Genomic DNA, 23116 nt, shown 5'->3' on the forward strand with positions numbered 1-23116 from the left:
GAGAAATTGTTGCTCTGCACTATTGAAAACCATACATCAATTCAAATGGCATGCTGCTGTATGAAGAAATTCGAATTTGTAATGATGAAGATGTACGTGAAATGTTTGACAATTTTATTTAAATTTCATTAACTTAGGGCCATTAGAGTTGTATGTAAGTCTTGGTAGAACAGCAGATGAAATTGTATCATTATGTAAAAATGAAAACTAGAATACGTCATGAAAATATATCTATAAATACTCCTCCATGATTTCATTTTTACCACAACTCACTTCTTTATCATCATCTCATTTTTACCACAACTCAAGCTTCTATCATTTTTACCACAAATCTCAATATGTCTCAAACTCCTTTTTTTTGGATGGGTGATAAACATAGGGGAACTAATGATAACATTCAAGCATTAGTAAGTGATACTTATTGTTTTGATAATTGTTTAACATTTGCTTTGTTATTTTTTTTACAAATAAAAATATATTATGTATGTGTTATTTTGTTTACTGTTTTCGCTACATGTATCAGGTGGAACCTGAAAGAGCTTTTAGAACCCGAAACCATAAGTTAATTTATGCCCCACATTATATTCAACCTTTATTGGATACCTCTGGTTTTGCAAACGTCGTAAAACTGAAGGATATAGTTATTGATACAAGTTTCATATATGCTCTACTTGAACGATGGAGACCCGAAACACATACGTTTCACTTCCCAACCGGTGAGTGCACTATAACTTTAGAAGACGTAAGTATGCTTTTGGGTCTACGCGTCAATGGTAGATCCTTCGTAGGACCATCCGAGATTAGTGCAAGTGCATGGACCACGTTTTTGGGCCGTCAACCTCTAGAAAATCACATTAAAGGTAGACGTGTTTGTATCTCTTGGTTAAAACAAATACTAGAAGAAACTCAAATATCTGAAAATACCTCCCATGACGAACTCATTATATACACAAGAATTTATATTATATTGTGCATCTCCCTAACTTTATTCCTTGATAAATAGGCAAAAGATGTACATAGTATGTGGATACCATTTGTTCAGGATTTGGGTCAGTGTGGTGAATATAGTTGGGGATCAGCTGTGTTAGCGTATCTATATAGGGAAATGTGCAAAGCAGTTGACGTTGATGTTAATGGTATGGGGTGTGTGTTATTCTGCTACAAACATGGGGATTTACACGATTCCCATTTATAGCACCAATTACTTCTGCAGTTCTAAGTCATCCATATGCATCAATGTAAGTCTTAATATTTCCATGCAAATCCATTTTTTTACATTTTTGTTCTTTGTGTCATATAAGATGTTAATCTTTCAATATAATGTTACTCTACTTTTTAGATGGGCTTCGACCAACAAGAAAAAAAATTGCTCTAGAAATCCTCATCATTACCTTGATGGGTATCGTGTCATGTTCGATCACATGTCGTCAACAAACGTAATTTTGGTTTGACTAGTTTTTTTTATTACATGTCACTCAAACAATAAATGGTAAACTTACGTATTTCTTTTAATACAATCACAGTTTATATGGAGGCCATATCTTGGATACCCCCCTTGGAGAATGATGATCATTTGATTTGGAGCGCAACAACACCAATCTTGTGCTTTTGGATCGTTGAAATGCATCAATTAGATAGGGTAAAATTGCAATTTGGATATTATCAAGACATACCCAATCCACCTAAATGCCTACAAGAAGAACATACCATGACTATGCAAGAGTCATGGAATTATAGTTACACAACGTTGAATAGAAACGAACAACAACTTTGGGAAAACAGACACCGACTATGTTTGACTGGGGTAACGTTTCAGGGAGAAATGAAGTCAACCGAAGAATATATTAATTGGCTACGACATCTTCCATTGTAATACGCGTCAATTGAGCAACTACTTATTGACCCCCGTCAGCATTGTAACACATCACAAATGTCGTCTGCACCGCGACCACCATTAAGAAACCCCCGAACAAGAATCCCTCTCAACCAATATTATACACAAACTTCAACTTCCACCCAACATGAACCACAAAGTCAATAGACACAACCCTACCAACAACAAACACAAAACACCCAATACCATCAACCAAACTATCAAACCCAAACACAACACACTTCATACCAACAACCAAACTTCCACACAATAACACAACAAACACCTAATAACTACCCATACCAAACACCACAAAACCCAATACACTACACTTCTCAAACCCAACAACAACTATGCCTACGTCCCCCACATAACTACACACCCATCCCACCACCTAACTTTGATTACTCTACTACACATCAACAATCAATAACCACCGATGTGAACGACTATTACATCGCAACCATAGAACCTTCAAACCCAAACCCAACCTCATTCACACAAATATTAAATAACTTTTTTCCTAGTATGGATTTTGAAAATTTTGAGGCATTCGAAATTTTTCGTGAGCAACCACCCATTCTTCAAACCACTGATAATCCCTCATCAACTACTACCCCTACTATACCTACCTCAACACAACCATTAGATCGTGGTCACCGCGTTCGAGTACGTGCAAGATGTGGAACTGGTAGTCATTTCGTCGATGAAGATCACAATCAACGTCGTAATTAATTTTTTTTAATCTATTTTTCATTGTAATTATCGTTTTTAATTAATATTATATGAAATTATATTTTTTATTTAATTTTTAAAGTTTACTAAAATTAATATGTAATCATCGATTAATAACTTTATTTTTAATAAATTTATTGTAAGTATCATTAATTTTTCATTTTTATTAAAAATATTATGTAACAATTAATTTAATTTCTTAAAAAAAATTTAAAGTTTTCTATTTTAAAATTAATTTCAAAATATTATGTAATATTAAATATTTATAACAAATATTACAAAAAAAATTATATAATTTCGAAATTTTAATTAATTAATTAATTAATTATTATAAATAATAATTCTTAATTAGTATTATATATTTATTACAAATTATATATAAAAGGTAATATAACTAATTAATATTAAATAATTATGAAAAATATTATATATCAAAATAGTTAATTTAAAAAAAAATTAATTAAATATAATATTTTAATTAATTTTTTACATTAAAAAATTATTTTAATTATTTTAAATTATTTCTAAAATTAAAAAAAATAATAATAATTTGATACACACTCCATCCCAGATGGCGCATCGTCCGCCATCTAGAATCATTGTACATCAAATAGTCGTTGTAGAAGCATTCCAAGGTTGTTAAGGATAAATGGATCCAAAGCTAGAAGTAGGTTGAAACGGTTGATTAAATATGTGTAAACAATTGAGAGTTGGGTGACCTACTTTGGAACACACCTGACATTGCACAGAGGAGAGCCTACCACCTCTACCACGACCTGAGTGACCACCTCTTGGACCTCTGCTTAGAATTATGTGCCACTACTGATGGAACTGAATCTGGTGCAGTGGAGTTATCCTCAATGTTGGAACATGTAGAAGCAACATGTGTGAGATTGAGAGACATTAGATCCGGAGGTGATTGCTTCTTGAACTTAGTGAGACGCAGTTCATGTGCAAGAAGAAGAATCTCCACTTCAAGATCCATCACACCAAATTTACTCTCCATGATTGAGACAACATGTGCAAATTCAGAAGGTAAACCTTCTAGAATGACACCAATGTGATGTGAGCCAGAAATTGGATCTCCAATGGATGCAAGTGCATCAACAATATTGCGAATGTTGAGAAAATACTCCTGCACAATGGAGTTTTCAAGAGTTAGGGCACGAATCTCAACACGCAGTTGTCTTGCTCTGGCATGAGTTTGTTTCCGAAAGAAGTTGAACAATCGATCCCGTAGTTGATCAGCGTGAGTGCAACCAAGTACACGTGAAATGATTTCACTTGATAACGTTGATTGTAGCCACGACAACAACATTTGATCTTTCTGCAACCAGCGAGTGTAGTTAGGATTGACAATACCAGAAGTACGAGCTTCATCACCAACAAACTGAGTTGGAATGAGCGAGCAAACAATGAACTACGTGAGATTGTGAGCATTGATGTACGACTCAATTTGTTGACGCCACAAGTCAAAATTCTTCTCATCGAGTTTGTGCGCGAACTAAAAGCGATTTGAATCGTCTGAAGATTTTGCCATTTCTGATGTAGTCGCACCGGAGAGCCGAGCGGAGGCCGACGACGAAGGCATCAGAGACAATGGTGGTTTAAACTGATACCATGTTAGAAACCAAACAATGATAGAATTTCATTTTTGTTTTCATTCAATAAAAAAATTCTTTTATGAAATCAGAAGTTAGTTACAATGGAAATGCACCTTGTTACTTATAGAGTAACAAGGTGACTTGCTAGAGTAGATAACACAAGCACATAGAACTGACGAACTAATGAACTTAATTCTGTTCTTACTCTAATATGTTTTGTTGACACATCAATTATTTTTCTCAGTTATTTTAATTTTCATTTTGGTGTTACAATATTGAAGCAGACAAGAATTGTTTTCTAGTGCCGTGGATGAAATATTTTGGAAAGCTTCGTTTGGCGTTGTTATAAATTTTGGTGCGCTTTGGCTCTGTTGCAAGTGGAGGTTAACATACAATCTAATTCCTTTCAACCTCTTTGACAAAACCAGTCTTTTTTTGAACATTTGTATTTGTTTTGCAATTGAGATATTTGTCCTTTGATGGTGTGTCTTGGTAGTGTTGAGAGTTTTTGTATCAAGAGGTGGAATGTTGAAGCATACAATATTTGTCTGCCAGCAACGAGGTTGAATAATTTCGGAAAGCTTGGTTTGGCGCTGTTTTGTTCTATTGCTTTTCCACTTCCCTTGTTATATTTTTTTCTTATCTTCTTGATTTCAATATGGATCTATCTAGCTTTGGTTTTTCTATGTAGTATTGGTTATGATTTGTGTCTGAAGCTTCTTCAATTTATACCTTTATATGGTAATAAATCAATAATTTATTATTTTATTTTTATTTTGACTTAATGTACCTTTATATGGGTTATGCGTTCTTAACATTATTGAATTTATCTATTTACAATAATTTCTGACACATTAATCTTGTGTTGTACAGGAAAAATACATGAGTAGTTTGACACAAACCAGACAAATTGATGATAATGTGGATGGATCAACAAGAATACAATTTTGGAAAGAAATTTTCGAGGATAATATATTTATTGATAATATATTTAGATAGTTTATGATTGTCTTATATCTAGATTAACATATAAGTATATTTATTTTGATACATCTTGATATGTTCAATGAGATAATTTTAAATATACTTATTTTGATTCACCTTGATCGTTTAAAAAATTATGTTATCAGCGTATAACCAATTTATTGGTGTATTTGAAGATTTATTAATTTTATTTTAAAAAGATTAAATCACGATCATTCTGTTTATTGTGATGGCATGATCTTCCGACCCAAAAGTTAACTACCATCCTAACATTAACAACCATTAGCTATTTAGAATAATACAAGCATAATAAGCTTTTAGAAAATATTAGAATTCATAGTAGTGAAGAACTTTTCATTATCTGTTATAACAGAATTCTGTTATGAGTTCTTTACAAACAGTAGCACACAGTTGCATTTATAGTAGCAACTGTGTGACCTGCTATAGCAGGTTACCTGTTGCTGAGACTTGACACATGTCAGTCATTACAAGGTAAACTAGACTTAACCTCTCTCTCTTAGTTATACTCTAATACCCCCCCCCCCCACAAACTCAAGGGGAGCTACTGTTAGCAACTCTGAGTTTGTGCCGAAGTTCCAGGAACTTTGTAGAAGAAAGAGGCTTAGTGAGGGCATCCGCAATTTGATCCACACCAGGAATGTGAGCAACTCTGATTTGCTTTGCAATAACCTTTTCTCGAACAAAAAAGAGATCAATCTCCATATGTTTAGTCCGCGAGTGCATGATGGGATTATGTGCCAGCATCACTGCAGATTGATTGTCACAGAGCACCAAGGGCTGTTGAGTAGAAACACACAGTTCAGATAATAAAGTTTGAAGCCATAGTAGGTCAGCAGTGGCTTGAGCTAAGCTTCGATACTCAGCTTCTGTGCTGGACCTAGCAACTACAGGTTGCTTTTTAGACCACCAAGAGACCAAGTTGCCTCCAAAATAAATGGCTGCACCAGAGGTGCTTCTTCGGTCATCTGGGTCAGAGGCCCAGTCAGCATCACAAAAGACTTGAAGAGAGGGAGGACTAGAGGAAGTGTAAGGGGACAGATGAAGCCCATACTGAATAGTGCCCTGGAGGTACCGTAGAATTCGTTTGACAGCAACCCAGTGTGATTCTAGAGGATGAGACATAAATTGACAAACTTTATTGACTGCATAGGCAATATCAGGCCTGGTGATAGTGGCATATTGGAGGGCACCAACAACAGACCTGTACATGTATGGATCAGCAAGGGCAGGTGACCCAAGTTTGGTGAGTTTACAAGAGGACTGCATAGGAGTGGTTACAGAACTAGAGCCAGCCATGTTAGTTCTCTGCAGTAAATCTCTAACATATTTGGTTTGAGTGAGAAACATGGATCCTTGAGCAGAAGGCTTGACTTCAATGCCAAGAAAATAATCCAAATTACCAAGATGTTTGAGGGAAAAATCAGAGTTGAGTTTGTTGATAATGGAGGTGAGCAGAGTAGTATTGTTGCTAGTGATGATTATATCATCAACATATACTAACAAGTAAACAGTGCTGCCATGGGAGGCAAAGATGAACAAGGAGGGATCACATTTGCTGGGTTTAAATTGCAGCTTGAGCAGGGCTGCCTGTAGTCTTTCAAACCATTGTCTAGGGGCCTGTTTTAAGCCATAAAGAGCTTTGTGTAGCCGGTACACCAGAGAAGAATCAGAGGTAATAAAGCCTGGGGGTTGATCCATATACACCTCTTCATGGAGCAGCCCATTGAGGAAGGCATTATTAACATCAAGCTGCTGGATTGACCACTTATGTGTGAGAGCCATGGTGAGGATGAGTCTGATGGTTACTGGTTTTACCACAGGGGAGAAGGTCTCATTGAAATCAAAACCCTGTTTCTGGTGAAAGCCTTTGGCTACCAGGCGTGCCTTATACCTGCTGATTGAGCCATCGAGATTTTCCTTGATGCGAAAAACCCATTTGCAACCAATAGACTGCCTGTTGGGAGGAAGAGGGACCAGAGACCAAGTGTTATTTTTACACAATGCATCAAATTCAGACTGCATAGCAGCTTTCCAATTATCATCAGTGAGAGCTTGTTTGACAGATTTGGGCTCAGTGTGAGTGAGTAACAAAGTGAAATGCTGTCTAGGTTGAATAAACCCTGATTTAGCCCTGGTTTGCATAGGGTGTTGGTTAACAGGTTTGGAGTTAATAGGTACAGCATTTGTGGGGAGTGAGGGTGGTGTGAGAGGCAAAGGAGACACTGCAGGTGCAGGAGTGGACTCAGGAGAGCTGGCGGACTGCCTTGGAGAGGTAGTAGAGGCAGGTGAGATGTCTACAGCAGGGGAAAAGGGCACTGCTGTCAGAGGAACAGGTTTAGGCAGAGAAACAGTGGAGAAAAGTGACTCTAAGGAAGATGCACAATGTTGTGTGGCAGGGCTGTTACCACTGCTGGTAGGAGGGCTAGGCGGTGAAAACAGTTCAACGTAAGGAAACCTGGACTCATTAAAAAGCACATCCTTGGAAATGTATAATTTTCCACAGGGAGAAAGACACTTGTACCCCTTGTGAGAAGTGGAATAACCCAAAAGCAAGCACTCTTGAGACCTAAAATCCAGTTTGTGGGAATGATAAGGTCTCAATAAAGGAAAACAGGCACAACCAAATACTCTCAAGAATTTGTAGTCAGGTGTAGTGTGAAACAACATAGAATAGGGTACTTGAAATTGAATGGCTGCAGAGGGAAGCCTATTGATAAGAAAAACAGCAGTTGGAAAAGCATAATCCCAGTAGGTCAGAGGTAAGGATGCTTGACTCAACAGTGTTAAACCTAAATCCACAATATGCCTGTGCTTTCTTTCCACCACACCATTTTGGTGATGTGTGTGAGGACAAATAACTCTGTGGACTATGCCCAAGTCAGTCAAAAATTTGTTAAAAGGACGAAATTCCCCACCCCAATCAGTCTGAACAGCTTTAATGGAAAAGCCAAGTTGCAGTTCAACAAGAGACTTAAACTGTTTAAAAACACCAAGAGCTTCAGCTTTGGATTTCAGTAAGTATAGCCAAGTAAACTTGGAAAATGCATCAACAAAGGATATATAATATGTGAACCCTTGTGTAGAGGGTTGAGGAGAAGGTCCCCATAAGTCACAGTAAACAAGTTCTAAAGGATGATTATAAGTGGTGTGTGAAGATGGTGAATGCAGTCTATGAGCCTTGCCCATACAACAGGCAGAACAGAAAAATTCATGAGTTTTATTGCTGAAAGAGAGATTACAATTTTGTAGCACCAACCTCAAAGTATTAACATTGGGGTGGCGTAATCTTAGATGCCAAACATTTGATAAGGAAGGGGAAATACTAACAGAATTAACAGAAGGTACAATTTTATTTGAAGAATCTAGAGACATGGCAGACTTGGAAACGTTAAGCAGACTTGGAAACTCATAGAGCCCATCAGAACCAACTTTACCAGCTAGCAGGACAGCATTAGAGACCTGACATTTCACAAAGCATGTATCAGCTGTGAAAAGAAAATAAACACGATTGTCACGACAAAACTGACTGACACTTATGAGATTTTTGGTGATTGAAGGCACATGTAATAGATTATTAAGAGTGAGAGGTGTGTGTGGATGATTTTGAGATAAAAATTGACTAGAACCAGCAGAATTAATAACCAAACCTTGACCATTGCCTATGTATATCTGTTCATGTCCCTCAAAAGGAGTAACTTGTTGCAAGTTATTGGCATCATTGGTGACATGATAGGAAGCACCTGAGTCAGGGTACCAAGAAGCAGCTGATGTAGAGGGAGCAGTATTGGCAATGAAGGTGCTTGGAGAAGGATAGGCACTTGATGACCTAGGTTGAGGAGCTTGAGGTCTAGTCCACACATTAGCAGGAAATTGACCATAAGGCACTGGAGGAACAAGCCATGGAGTTGCAGTGTAAGGATTGCTGGGATGAACAGTAGGTTGGAACTGTTGATTGAACCGATGCCAACAATTTAGAGCAGAATGTCCAACTTTGGAGCACACCTGACATTGAACATTGGAGTTTCTGCCACCTCTACCTTTTCCACGACCTCCTCTATTAGACCTACCACCTCTGAAACTAGAATATTCAGGTTCAACATAAGAAGGTGGCACCTGAGGGTTAGGAGAGTCAGTGCTGCCAGATTGAGGCGCCTCAGGGGAAGTAGATTGAGGCGCTGTGTGTGTAAGGTTTAGAGAGCCCAGATCAGGCACAGTTGATTTCTTGAACTTGTTTAGCCTTAGTTCATGAGCAGTGAGAAGAATCTCAACTTCATCCAAATCCATATCACCAAATTTACTTTCAACGACGGAAACAACAGAAGCATATTCACTGGGAAGTCCCTCAAGAATAACATCAATGTGATGTGAATTGGGAATAGGATCTCCAATGGAGGCTAAAGCATCCACAATCATACGAATCTTCAACAAATAATCAGATACAGATTGTGAATCAAGAGTTAGGGCACGCAATTCAACACGTAATTGACGAGCACGCGCACGAGTTTGTTTTTGAAAATAAGTGAACAAACGATCCCAGAGCTGATGCGAATGAGAGCATCCAAGCACTCGCGACAAAATTTCGCTCGAAAGTGTGGATTGAAGCCACGATAACAGTAACTGATCTTTCTGAAGCCAAATCGAGTACGCAGGATTGACCGTACCTTTACGACGAGCTTCGTCATCAACAAATTGAGGAGGAATGCGAGTGCAAACAACGAGATCTGTAAGACTATGAGCGTTGATGTACGGCTCCACCTGTTGACGCCATAGATGAAAGTTTTTCTCATCTAGTTTATGCGCGATTTTGAGAGAGAACTGAAGCCGACGCGAATCATCAGTCGCCGCCATGAGTGGCGAGGACGGTGGCGTAACGTGAGCGGAAGACGGCGATCCCGGAGAAGACGGCGATGCCATGGATCGATCCTAACTAACTGATACCATATTAGAATTCATAGTAGTGAAGAACTTTTCATTATCTGTTATAACAGAATTCTGTTATGAGTTCTTTACAAACAGTAGCACACAGTTGCATTTATAGTAGCAACTGTGTGACCTGCTATAGCAGGTTACCTGTTGCTGAGACTTGACACATGTCAGTCATTACAAGGTAAACTAGACTTAACCTCTCTCTCTTAGTTATACTCTAATAGAAAAACCGGAAATTATTATAGTCAAGTGAGAAAGTATATTTTAATTCTCCTCCATGTCAGCATATTGTTTGAATGCATGAACTATATATATTGACCACGTGTGTATTCTTTTAAATTCAATTTTGAACCTTGTAGTTCAAGCTACTTTATCCACCACCAACCACCTTACATCATCAAGGTTATAGAGCCTCTAATATTTTAACCGAGTGTGACACTAGCAATATTTACTTGAACTAAGAGATAAAACTCACCCCATTTATTAGTCACTTATTAATGTATACAAAATCAAGATGCTAGTTGAATATACTTTGCATAAAATATTTAATCAAAAAAACTCATAAGCAAAGCTATCAATGTATTATATGTATATATAAAATTGTTTGTATTAGAGAACATGGAAATGGTGACCCATGAACCAAAAAACCAGGGTAGAAAAAACAGCTACTTCAATTCAACCAGCTCTTATCAACAACTACCATTCTATTCTATTCTATTGTATATAGTTCTTTTTCAACAATGCATATGAATATGAAATTTTATCATCTAGTGTAGTTTAATATAGAATTGATTCAACTTGTTATTTTAAGTACAAACAAAAAGATATTCCATAAGTCAAGTATCAAAACATTGAATCAAAAAGATAAACAAATAACACAATGGCAAGTTGATATAAGCCATACATCCTCTCCATCCATTCATGCCCATTCAATTTGCTCTAACTTCTTTCTAACCATGAAAATCCAAATCATCTTCTTCTTCTTTCTCTTTTTATTCACCAAAACTATTTCATTATCATCAACAACAGACACACTCCAACAAGGCTCATCTCTGGCAGTTGAGAATCCTAATGACACCCTCATTTCATCCAACGGAGATTTCTCCGCCGGTTTCTTCCCGGTCGGAGACAACGCTTTCTGTTTCTCCGTCTACTTCACGAAATCCAAACAACCAACCGTTGTTTGGATGGCCAACCGAGACCAACCAGTAAACGGAAAATACTCGAAACTCTCACTTTTTAAAAACGGTAACCTCATTTTAACCGATGCAAAAAGAAAAAAGTCACCTTGGTCCATTTCGAATATTTCTCCTTTTCCTTTACAGTTAAAGCTTCGAAACGATGGTAACCTCGCTCTCGAAACGGTTACCAGCAACGTTACTGTCATTTGGCAAAGTTTTGATTCTCCAACCGATACACTTCTTCTTGGCCAACAAGTTACTGAACAAGCAAGCTTAGTTTCATCCAAAAGCGATAAAAACTATTCCACAGGCTTCTACAAACTATATTTTGATAACGACAACGCTCTTCGTCTTCTTTTCAAAGGTCCTTTGTTATCTAGCGTATACTGGCCAGCACCTTGGCTATTACCAATTGATGTAGGAAGGTCAACTTATAATGTTTCTAAAATCGCGCTAATCGATTCATTCGGTCATTTTATGTCCTCCGATGCATTCGAATTTTTCACCAGTGATTATCCTAAAAGAGTTCGTAGATTACTTAAAATGGATCATGATGGTAACTTGCGTGCTTACAGCTTCAATGAGAAAACTAAAACATGGGAAGTTTCATGGCAAGCTCTTCCCGAATCATGTTCGGTTCATGGTCTTTGCGGAGAAAATAGCATGTGTACTTATCATCCTGTGAATGGAAGAACATGTTATTGTTTAAAAGGTTACAAGTTGAAGAATCATAATGATTGGACACAAGGGTGTGAGCCTGAGTTTAAACCTTCTGATCTTTCATGTAATCGCGGTGAGTCTTACGGTTTTCTTCATCTTCAAAACATGGAATTGTATGGCTATGATTTGAGAATAGCAAAAGTCACAAGCTTGAAGCAATGTCAACAATTATGTTTGGATCTTTGTGAGAAATGCAAAGGTGTTCAATTCAAATTCAACCGCGATTCTACTTACGATTGTTTTCCGAAAACATTGTTGTTCAATGGAAGAGATTCTCATAATATTGATGGAGATGTTTATCTGAAATTGCCAAAAGTTACTCTTTTAGATTCCACTATGCCAATTAAACATACACCTATGAAGTGTTCCATTGAAAATTCTTCTCAAACCTTGAATAGATTCTATGAAAAACCAAGTAAAAACTCAACTTTGAGTTTCTTAACTTGGGTTGCATATGGGATAGGAGTGTTTGAAATTTCCATGATTTTCTTTGTTTGGTTCTTTTTGTTTAGAACCAATAAAAATCATGATGATAATGTTGATCAAATACAAAGACATCTTTTATCAGCAACAGGCTTTCAAAGATTCTCCTATTCCGAACTCAAAATCGCGACGAAGGGATTCACTAAAGAGATCGGCCGCGGAGGAGGAGGGATCGTTTACAAAGCTATACTCGAAGATGATCGCGTCGCAGCTGTTAAACGATTAAACGAAGCGGATCAAGGAGAAGCCGAATTCCTAGCCGAGATAAGCACAATTGGTATGTTGAACCACATGAACTTGATTGACATGTGGGGATATTGCGTCGAAGGGAAACATAGGATTCTGGTTTACGAGTTCATGGAACATGGTTCTTTAGCAGAAAATCTTTGTTCCAATTCACTTGATTGGAACAAAAGGTTTAATGTAGCTGTTGGAACAGCGAAAGGTTTAGCTTATTTACATGAAGAGTGTTTAGAATGGGTTTTACATTGTGACGTGAAGCCTCAAAATATTCTACTAGACACAAATTTTCAACCAAAAGTAGCTGATTTCGGTTTATCAAAGATTTTGAATAGAGACGAACGCGATAGTTCGGCTTTTTCAAGAATAAGAGGGACAAGAGGCTATATGGCACCAGAATGGGTTTATAATCTTAGAATCACTTCTAAGGTTGATGTTTATAGTTATGGGATTGTGTTGCTTGAAATGGTGAGTGGGAAAAGTCCAATGGAAATTCATAGTCTTGATAATAGTGGAGGAATTGAGCATCATAGAATGGTGAGCTGGGTTATGGATAAGGTGAAAAATGCACCTACGACAATGTTTTGGATTGAGGAGATTGTTGATGGTAATTTGGAAGGGAAATATGATGTGAATCAAGTTGAGAATTTGGTTAGAGTTGCTTTGAAGTGTGTGAAAGATGACATGAATGAAAGACCAACCATGAGTCAAGTTGTTGAGATGCTTCTTCAATCGCATGAAAAAGTTAGAGGACAAGGACAACCTCGTTAGTTTTGTTTTTTTTCTCTATATTGTTTCAATTTTCATGTATTTGCATTATAATCCATGGTGTTTTTTTTTTGGTATTTTCATTTATTAAGAGAATCTCCATCTCCATTAAGATTATTTAAGAGGGTTCTAGAAGAAAAAAAAGGAAGAAGCAAACATAGTAAAAGTAACGTATAAACAAAAGAACAAGAAAAAAACTTTATATGTAGTTGAAACATTTCACGTCTAAAACACTCCAACTCGAATTGGATATGGTCAATGGGAATGATTGCACCAAACAAATGGCCAACGCAGGCAGAGAATATTCGTAAAGTAAAATGAAAGAATTTGCGACGACTTTGAAAACATGCACATTGACTGAACTACTAAAATAAAATCATCACTAGTCAATTTGATGCTGCTGAATTAATAATAATAATAATAATAATAATAATAATAATAATAATAATAATAATAATAATAATAATAATAATAATAATGGTGGTGTTCATCATACTAAGAGAATTCAAACTCTAAGATGATTATCTAACTAGTAAATTAAATTGTAATACATTATATTTAATTGGTGAATTTCAACTAGCTTATTTGATTAAAAAAATTATAACATCGTAGTATAATATGTTCTTAAATTGGAGGAGGATAGATGTTAATTATGTTCAACTTGGATCGAAGAAATTTGAAAGATTATAGAAGTAGTTGTTTGGTGATAATTCGTTTTTTTTACCCTATTTTAAGAATAGACTCATAGTAAAATAAAAGCTTAATTAGTGATGAATTTTTTAAACTTAATTTTATATTTTACTTAAATCTTTTATCCAATAAATATTATAAGTTAGTCCCTTATAAACTATTATGTTAGTTGAATTAGTCATTTCCATCAAATTTTATGAAAAACGTTAACTTCTATCTATATGGCATGACAACAAGGCAATGGTTGAATTACTGAGTCAACATATGTATTAAAAAAAACTGATATTTTATTTAAATTTGAGGAATTTTGTTTTCGGAGGTTAAAACCTCCCGCAAATTGTTAATAATGTGTAAGAAAAATATAACAATTTTTCTCCAATAAACATCTCTAGAAAAGAGACATTTTACTGCCGAAACATAACAACTTCATATTCATATCACACTAAAAAAAAAGGCTACATTTCCCTAAAGACTTATGAACTACACTGACACTATCTTCATACAAAGAGGAGCAAGAAGCAACAATTAATTTCTTATTCTCAAAACAATACTCCTTTGATTTCACCTCAGCCACATCCTTTACAAACCTTCACCAAAACCCCAAATCCTCATTAACAAAACCTTACAAACATATACTAAAACCTAATCTCAAAAATACATAATCAAATTAAAACCTTCATCCAAACCAAAACAAAACCAAACAAAGAACTGTTTTTTACCCAAACCAAATTGAATCCATTTGTTCAAACAATAAATAAAAAAAGTAGAAAACTTAATCAAATCAATACGAAAAACCCTGAATTTAAAGAGTGAAAATTTCATCGGCATCAACAAAAAAAAAGCATAAATAATGAAATTCTCCAAACAGTGAATAATCTCGGCAAACAAATCCACGCCCATGTCTTCAAATTCGCTCAAGCCCTCGCTTCATCGATAGACGTCATCCCCAAATACCTTGTCAACATGCATGGTAAGTGCAGCGACATCCACGTTGCACACTGCGTGTTTGACAGAATCTCCAACGAGGCGACTTCTCATGGAACCCCATCATCGTTGATGCATGTCGGTTTGAGGATGTGGAACCCACTTTGTTTATGTTAGTCATAATAGCTCATGCATGTTCTAATTTGTGTAGCAGTGCAATAAAAATTAAATGGGGTTTTGAGAAGGATAAGTATGTGAAAAAATCTCTAATGTGGTGGTGGAAGAAGGAGAAGAAAGAAAGGAGAAGAAGAGACAAAAAGAGGTGACAACTAGGATTTTTGGGGGAAGAAATGAGAAGAGAAGTTTAGATGATGGATAAAATAATGCTTAATAAATTATAAATAATAAAATATTAATAAAAAAAATTCATGTCAACCATAGTTGAATTAGCTGAGTATCGCGTCCGTCCAAGTTAATGGATTTTGACAAAATTTAACATAAATGACAGATGTGATTGAAGCTAGCGGAAATATACCTGAACGCATCGCACGTTCGAACATACAACAGAGTCTCCATCAAACTTTATTTATTCCTAAAGGAAAGAGAAAACATCAATAAAACCCGGGGGAACGAGATAACCGGGCAAGGAAGTCGGTTATACAAGGGGAAAGTATTAGCACCCCTAACATTTGTTGTACTCAACGTGAACCGTTTTGATTATTCTATGCTCAGATAGGTGTTATATCTAAAGGTTACTCGCAAAATAGTAAAGGAAAAAAGAATGAAATAGATAGAATGCTCGAAGAGGATTAGGGTCCTCATGCATACGTATCCTTATAGTGCAATAAGGAATTCAGAGCTCCGTAGTTCATAGAACTAATGATGGGAGATGAAGAGAAGAGTGATAACAAGTATGGTTTAAACCAAAGAATAATATAGTTTGACTCCAAAAAAGGGATGAAATCTGAATCCAAGAGGAAAATTGGCATGAACCAACAAGTAAGGGGCCTAAGGCATGGTATCATTGTACTAGTCGTGCCGAAAACAAAGAGGATTAAGTGTTTAGTATCAGGGCAAACATCACTTGGTTCACATGCAGAAACTGGATGAAGCTTAAAGAAATAGTGTATTTGGCTCAAAGAGAGAGGTATATCACATGAAGTGAATGAAGGTAGGGAATATTGGATGATGAATGGTGAATGAAATGTTAAAGAATAAATATGCTCGCGGAGGATTCGAACCCTCGTGCTTACGTTTTCTCACCGTGCAATGAGAAAGTCGGAGTTCCGTAGTTTGTGGAATTAATGTAGAACAAAGAAATATATTTGATTGGATTTTCAAGAGGCAAAGTGAATTGCTTAAAAAGCAAGAGTGTGGCATTAACCAATGATGGTAATCAACCACAGTAACAAATGAGATATGATTGGATTTGTGAAGGCATGGTCTGAACTAAAGATGCTACCAGAGTTTGAGACTCTACAAGGTAGGGAAAGATGTTTGCCAAGTTTTGCAACCCAACGAGGCGGAATGAGAGATATCCAGAGTCTGTAACTCCATGGAGAGAAATAAATGAATGCTAGAGTCCGTAAAACTATAGGGCAACATGAGATTTCCAGAGTTTGTAACTCTACAAGGCAAGAGCATAAAGATGTGCAATAGTTTGTAACTATACAAGGGCAAGAAACAGATTGCTAGAGTATGTAACTCTAACGGGCAAGGTGCGTAGGTGTGGCGACATAGTCTGTAACTATGCAAGGCGGAAGGAACTGAATGGCAGAGTCTGTAACTCTATAAGGGCAAAAAGCAGGGTTGCCAAAGTTTGTAACTCCATAATGGAAAATAAAAATGATGCCAAAGTCTGTAATTGGGTAGGCAAGTTGAAAATAGATCAAAGTTTGTAACTTATAGTGAAATGTCTGTTTTCCAAATTCTGTAACTGTATAAGCAAAAAGCAAGGTTATGTTCCATAGTATGTAACTATATAAGGCAGACGAAAGTGATTGCCAGAGTCTATAACTCCATAAGGGCAAAGAGAAAGAATGTCAAAGTCTATAATTGTATAGGCAAAATGAAATGAGGATTTGCCATAGTCTGTAACTGTATAGGCAAAAATGAAGTTTCCAGAGTCTGTAACTCCATAGGGAAAAAGAAAGCTTGCCACCGTCTATAATTGTATAGGCACTGAAAGGAGGATGCCATAGTCTATAACTGTAGGCAGTGCATGCGCCTATTGATTAGGAAATGGGTGTGCGACCCTAAGGTAATGATTCCAAAAGACTAAGGATGGGAATATGGCACTGGATCCAAAGAGGAGAGTATGATGGATAAAGCAATGGTGCTTCACCGTTGAAGTGTTGGATGTTTGATGTGTTTGCCTGAAGAAGACCTGTCAATTGTATGATTCGAATTGAACCAAAGTCTATGAACAAAGGTGAATACCTTGAGCAACTGGGTCATTTGTCCCGTATCCAAAGATATTCTAGATAAGGATATGAATGCTCCACTCTCATCATTCTTTGTTACTTAAGGCTCATGGCAAACAACTTGAATCATGATTGAAAAGTTGCTGATATGAGATCCTGCTTGTTGATCCTAATGATGCAATGTTGCTTGTTGTGGAAGGAGAGTTAACAATCATTTAATTCGAATTGTGCTAAAGTCTATGAATAGAGGTGAATACGATGGGCAATTGGGTCATTTGTCCCGTACCCAAAGATATTCAGAATGAGTTAATCGAATGCTCCACTCTCATTCCTTCTTTATTTCTTAAGGGTCATGCCACACAATCTAAATTATGATTGACAAATGTTGATATCTTTGTTGTGCTTGAGAAGTAGTTCACTTTGTCATCTATGCTTGATTGGTATTGACTTTGAACTCTTGATCTTGGATTTGAACCTTGAGGTCTTGAGCTCCTGAGATTTAGCATATCCAATACAGCTTGAGCACAATGGACTTTCCTATCAAGTGATCAAGGATCTTTTGATCACTTGAAAAGGCTTGGAGATTTAAACACAATGCAAAAGATTTGGTTGATCAAAGTGACATTTGATCAACACTAATCAATGGGATATAAGGAAATCAATTGAATTATCTACACCCTAATGAATTAATCGGTTAATTAAATCAAGTGGTTCTAAGTAAACCCTAAACTAGGGGATCATGCAAAAATCAAGAGTTTCCTAAACCTAGGGGCAAAATGGTCAATATACACAAATTGATTAAATGGAAACAAAAATCAAGATTATTTAGAATTAGTCAAAACCAATTAATCAATTAAGAATAATATGTGAATATATGATGAAAATAAAATTAGGTTAAGTTCAATCTAACAAAGCCTAAAATCTCTAAAGACAATAATTAATCGATTATTTATAATTAAAATTTATTATATTAATCAAAGTTGATGAATTAACCTATAATTAACTAATTAATATAATTACACTATATTGTAATTAAGAGGAAAAAACAGAAAATGATTAACAATAATTAATTGTGATTACACAAAACAAAAAAGTTTAGGAAGGCGGTGCAAGCCCATATAATGGTGGTGTGTGTTAGAAAATCCAGACTTGGGCCTGGAAGCCTTGGCCCATGCAGATCTGAGGGGTCTATGTTATGAAGGAAGTGTGAAGTGAAACAAATCTAACGGGCCTCAGAACCTCAGGCCTAAAACAAAGTTGACAAGAGAGGGGGAAGACGCAACTCAACTCACTCTCGTTCAAAACTTCCCCGCCTCCAATGGACCTTAACCTTACACCAAAATGATCGTCTCTCTCTGCTCTATTATAGGGCTAGCTGTTATGATGTTATGTGAATGCATTCATATTAGAGTTAATGTGTGTAGTTATCTTTATGCTATACTATTATTATGACATGCTTGCTTGCTGCAATGATTAATGGTATAGAACTGAAATAAAATCGAATTTGAGGTTGAAGTTTGGATGAAGTAGTTAGTGAGGTGTAGGGCCTGTAATGGATTAAAACAGAACTTTTTGAGTTTAGGAATTGTTGAGTCAATTTGTTAGTAAAGTTAGTTGAAAGTAATTGGTTAAATGTTAGTAAAAACTGTCTGTTAGCAAAAGTTTGTGATAACTAACTAGATTTAGTTGACTTAGTTTTGTCGGATGTTATTTGTAAGTGAAATGTAAGTGATTTGGCTAAGTGAAAATTAGTTGTTATTGAATTGAATATTAGCTGCACTGTTAAGTCAAATGTTAGTGTAATATTAATAAAACTAGGTTTAAATGAGATAGTAGAAATGCACAAAGTACGGATGGATGATTTGGTTCATGGTTGTGGCTTGTATTTGCATATATATATGAATGGAGTCTAATTGCATTGTTGTTGTGGTTGCAGGGCTGTCATAGGATGAACAACACTTGATCAAGGCATTTTGCTCATGAAGGAAGTTATGGCACATGGAGAGGTTATGGCACACATGGCATGAAAAGGTCAATGAAAAGATGCTAAAGGCATGATTGAAGATGAAAGAAAAAGAGCTTCATTAGGGTTTTAGGATTATGTAGTTGACTTTGGTCAACTGTTGAGCAAAAGGTCGGCAGTTGACTAAAAAGTCAACTGTATCAAAAATCTTCATTTTTGTAATTGTATGGACAATGTTCATTTGAATGTAATGCAATAGATAATTTTAGATGAAAAATGGTTTCTTGAATCCATGCTTTATTTTCAAAAAAATGAGAACTTTCCCACCAAAAATCCAATTTGAATTCAAGATATGCATTATGAACGAAATAATTATAAGTGCACTAATGAAATAAGAATTGAATGAAACCATGAATTCAACAATGTCTAGTATCAAATGGACCAAGAATCAAGTTCTAGACCATAAGGACCAAATACCACCATGCATGAATCAGAGAATCACAAAAATCTGTAAATAAACCAATGCTTTCCACAATAGTCAAGCATACATGACTGGGGTTTTCATGCAAATCATAGAATCAATCAAACCAAACTATATGGACAAGCAATCCAAGAACCATCAATGATATGAACCAAGGAAGTTTAGGTTGCAAGCCACATGACTTAAGCAAGAATGCTCTTTAGGTAAATCAAACCAGATGGCCCATGAAATTAGGGTTTTAATACCATCCAAAGCAAAATGAATACCCAAAGTCAAGAACTAGGGTTCATGCACAATGAATACCATGATGCAATTCCATACCCAAGCCTCAAGGATTAGGGTTTAAACCTTGATCTAGATGAATGCAACACCATCATCCCTAGGGCTTGATGCTCGAGCAAAACCCTAGCTTTGGTTAGGCATAAATATCCACCAGCCTTTGAATCTATGAAGAATGATTGGAGTTTGTTAAAATGAGTGAATGATTGCATTTATTTGGCACAAATGTATGCAGATGAATCTTAAACCAAAATTCAGATAAAAAATAAAAATAAAAATGCAAGTTTTGGGGTATGACAATGTCTAACTGAACTTGATTTAAGGGACTTAAAACGAACGTTTATTAAATAAGAGACGGAAATGAAATTTTAAATTAGCTTAAGATACCAAATGATGCATTAAGCCTACAATAAGGTATAAAAAATTTAAAATATATCATTTAAATTGTAGCATAAGAACTAAAAATAAATAAACAATTGTTTAGAAATATTTCGACAAATACAACTATAAATTTTTTTTTTATCTTTTCTATTGCTAAAATTTCTCTATTTTTTAAAATTATTGCTAACTCATACAACCATGAATTTAGTTGAAGACAATATACACGACAAACTTAATAGAGTATAAAACATAAATTATTCCTCTAAAAAAATACATAGAAATTTTATTAGGAGATGATATATTAATAAGTAAATATATATTTTTTAAATAAAATAATAAATTTTGTTTTTGGCACATTTCATTTTCTTATAAACTTATAAGTTTAATATAATAGAACAACATGTTGATACTTAAAAAAACTGATTGATGACTAAATCAAACAATAGCAACGCATTGACAAGAAATGTGAAATAAGATATTGAACCATATAATTATTATTAAATAAGAAATAATGAAGTATAATTGGCCCACATCGAAAATTTGTAAATTTGTTGGGTTGAAGAAGAGACATGTTGACGGGGACCAATCAAAAATTGTGTCGGAGCAACGTTCTTAAAAGGAATTGACAAAAACCAATTCATCTATTCTCTATCCGACTTAGACTCATCAAGTACCGAGTTACCTTGTAACACCAAATGCCTTCTCCTTTTCCATTCTTTGAGCTCTTCTTTGTTTAAATCTTGTCAATGTTTATCCCAAGCTTGCACCATAGTCATATTATGGTGTTCACTTAGACATCTTGGTTGAGACGAGATGTGTTGATTGAATCTAAATTGGAGTTTGACCCGATCCTTCTGATGCATCTCAACAGTAAAGAAACATACTATATATATCGTTGCACTCCAGACTCGGCTGTCACTATAATCAGACACTGGATATTGTATGTACGACCTCCATATAAATTGTTATAAGTAATATAATTATTAGAATGTAAAAAAGAAATTTAGATAAGTTGAATATATAATCATACTACATCATTTTCTTCCACATGTTCAATTGCAACACGGTACCCACGTAGATGATGACAAGGATTATTTCTGTAATGCATTCCTCGTTTGCGCCATCTTTCATTGAAAAAAAAATATTAACGTGATGTATAATTAATTTTGAGAAAAATAAATTGCATTAAATGAAAATGAGTACCTTAATGCATACGGATGTGATGGAACCTCGTTACTAACTGGGGCAAACAAGGGTATGCGTGTGAATGCCCAAACACTTAGTAATACAACACAGCCTCCTATGCTCTTCACTCCTTTATGGGCTGCCTTGCACATATGCCTATATAATGTTGCTAGACAAGCAGAACCCCAAATGTATGTGTTACATTTTTCTAGGTCTCCTACTAAAGGTAACCAAGAAGAATGCAATAAATTATGACTCTTATCTAACATTAAAAAAGTAGCAATTAATAGTAAATTATAAACTTTTTCATGGAGAATGTTTTCCACCTCCGTCGGGGTAGAGTTATTTTTTAGCTGTGTTAATAGAGCTTCTAACCAAACAATTTTGACAAAATCCCCATTTTTATCTGAAGCGGTCGATTTGACGCCCAAATTCTCCATGTAAACATCGTTAGTTACATTTGTTGGGCCATTAACAATTTTACCGTTAATTTGGAGACCGAGTAACATACTCACATCCTCCAGTGTGATAGTACATTCACCAGTTGGTAAATGAAACGTATGTGTCTCGGGTCTCCATCTCTCTAACAAAGCAACAACTAGTTTATAGTCTACTTTTAAACTTGTTATCTTGGCTTCACTTGCTATCTTGGCCATCCATTAATTAATGGAGACGATGATACCGTCTTTTACGTAATGACACCTATTGAGAATGACGAAGATGTCAAGTTAATGTTTTAATGTCATATAATATTTTCTCAATTACCCACCATTGAGATATATGTTCGTCTACTTGAAAATATTGAAACATATCCAACGCAATTCATACAGTCACACCAGTACGGAATGAGTCAAACCATTGACGAAGAACCGACTCAAAATAATGAACCTTTCGTACCGAATGAAGAGGTTGGCGAAAATAGTGAGGATGATCAAGAAGAGGTCAGATTTGAAGATCTATTTGGTGCTAGCGATGACGATGGCAATGAAGATATTATCGACACACCGACCGTAGCACTAAGAGTTCAGCCGATTAGTTTGTACAACCCACCTGTTCATATGCAAAATATAAGTTTGGATGATGTTGAACCAATTCTGTTTTTGGAAGTTTCACACCAATTCACAATGCTGACGAAATAAAGGAGGGCATCAAGTTTGAAAATAAGGAAGTGTATGTTGTTGCGTTGCAACAATGGCATATAAAACATAGTCTAGATTATTCTGTGAATAAATCTGATAATGTACGTTATGTTATC

The 23116-nt window shown here is 35.7% G+C and overlaps 2 protein-coding genes across 2 annotated transcripts; one reads left to right on the forward strand and one right to left on the reverse strand.

The window, feature by feature from the left end:
- Positions 1-10948: 10948 nt before the first annotated feature.
- Positions 10949-13652, forward strand: LOC127088079 (putative receptor protein kinase ZmPK1). Its single transcript, XM_051028992.1, has one exon. The coding sequence runs from the start codon at positions 11100-11102 to the stop codon at positions 13536-13538; it is 2439 nt and encodes an 812-aa protein (XP_050884949.1). The 5' UTR covers positions 10949-11099; the 3' UTR covers positions 13539-13652.
- Positions 13653-21700: 8048 nt separating this feature from the next.
- LOC127079067 (protein MAIN-LIKE 2-like) lies at positions 21701-22517 on the reverse strand. The gene is made up of 2 exons (XM_051019476.1): positions 21880-22517; positions 21701-21800 (listed from the first exon to the last, which is right to left on the reverse strand). Exons 1-2 carry the CDS (start codon positions 22515-22517, stop codon positions 21701-21703), a joined length of 738 nt encoding a protein of 245 aa, XP_050875433.1.
- Positions 22518-23116: the final 599 nt, after the last annotated feature.

Source organism: Lathyrus oleraceus, chromosome 5 (genome assembly GCF_024323335.1).
Source record: "Lathyrus oleraceus cultivar Zhongwan6 chromosome 5, CAAS_Psat_ZW6_1.0, whole genome shotgun sequence".
Lineage (NCBI taxonomy): Eukaryota > Viridiplantae > Streptophyta > Magnoliopsida > Fabales > Fabaceae > Lathyrus > Lathyrus oleraceus.

Coding starts and splice junctions, on each gene's coding strand:
- LOC127079067 (XM_051019476.1), bottom strand. CDS start 22,517: ATGGCCAAGATAGCAAGTGAAGCCAAGATAACAAGTTTAAAAGTAGAC. Junction 21,801..21,879: donor TCACATCCGTATGCATTAAG/GTACTCATTTTC, acceptor TTTCAATGAAAG/ATGGCGCAAACGAGGAATGC.
- LOC127088079 (XM_051028992.1), top strand. CDS start 11,100: ATGAAAATCCAAATCATCTTCTTCTTCTTTCTCTTTTTATTCACCAAA.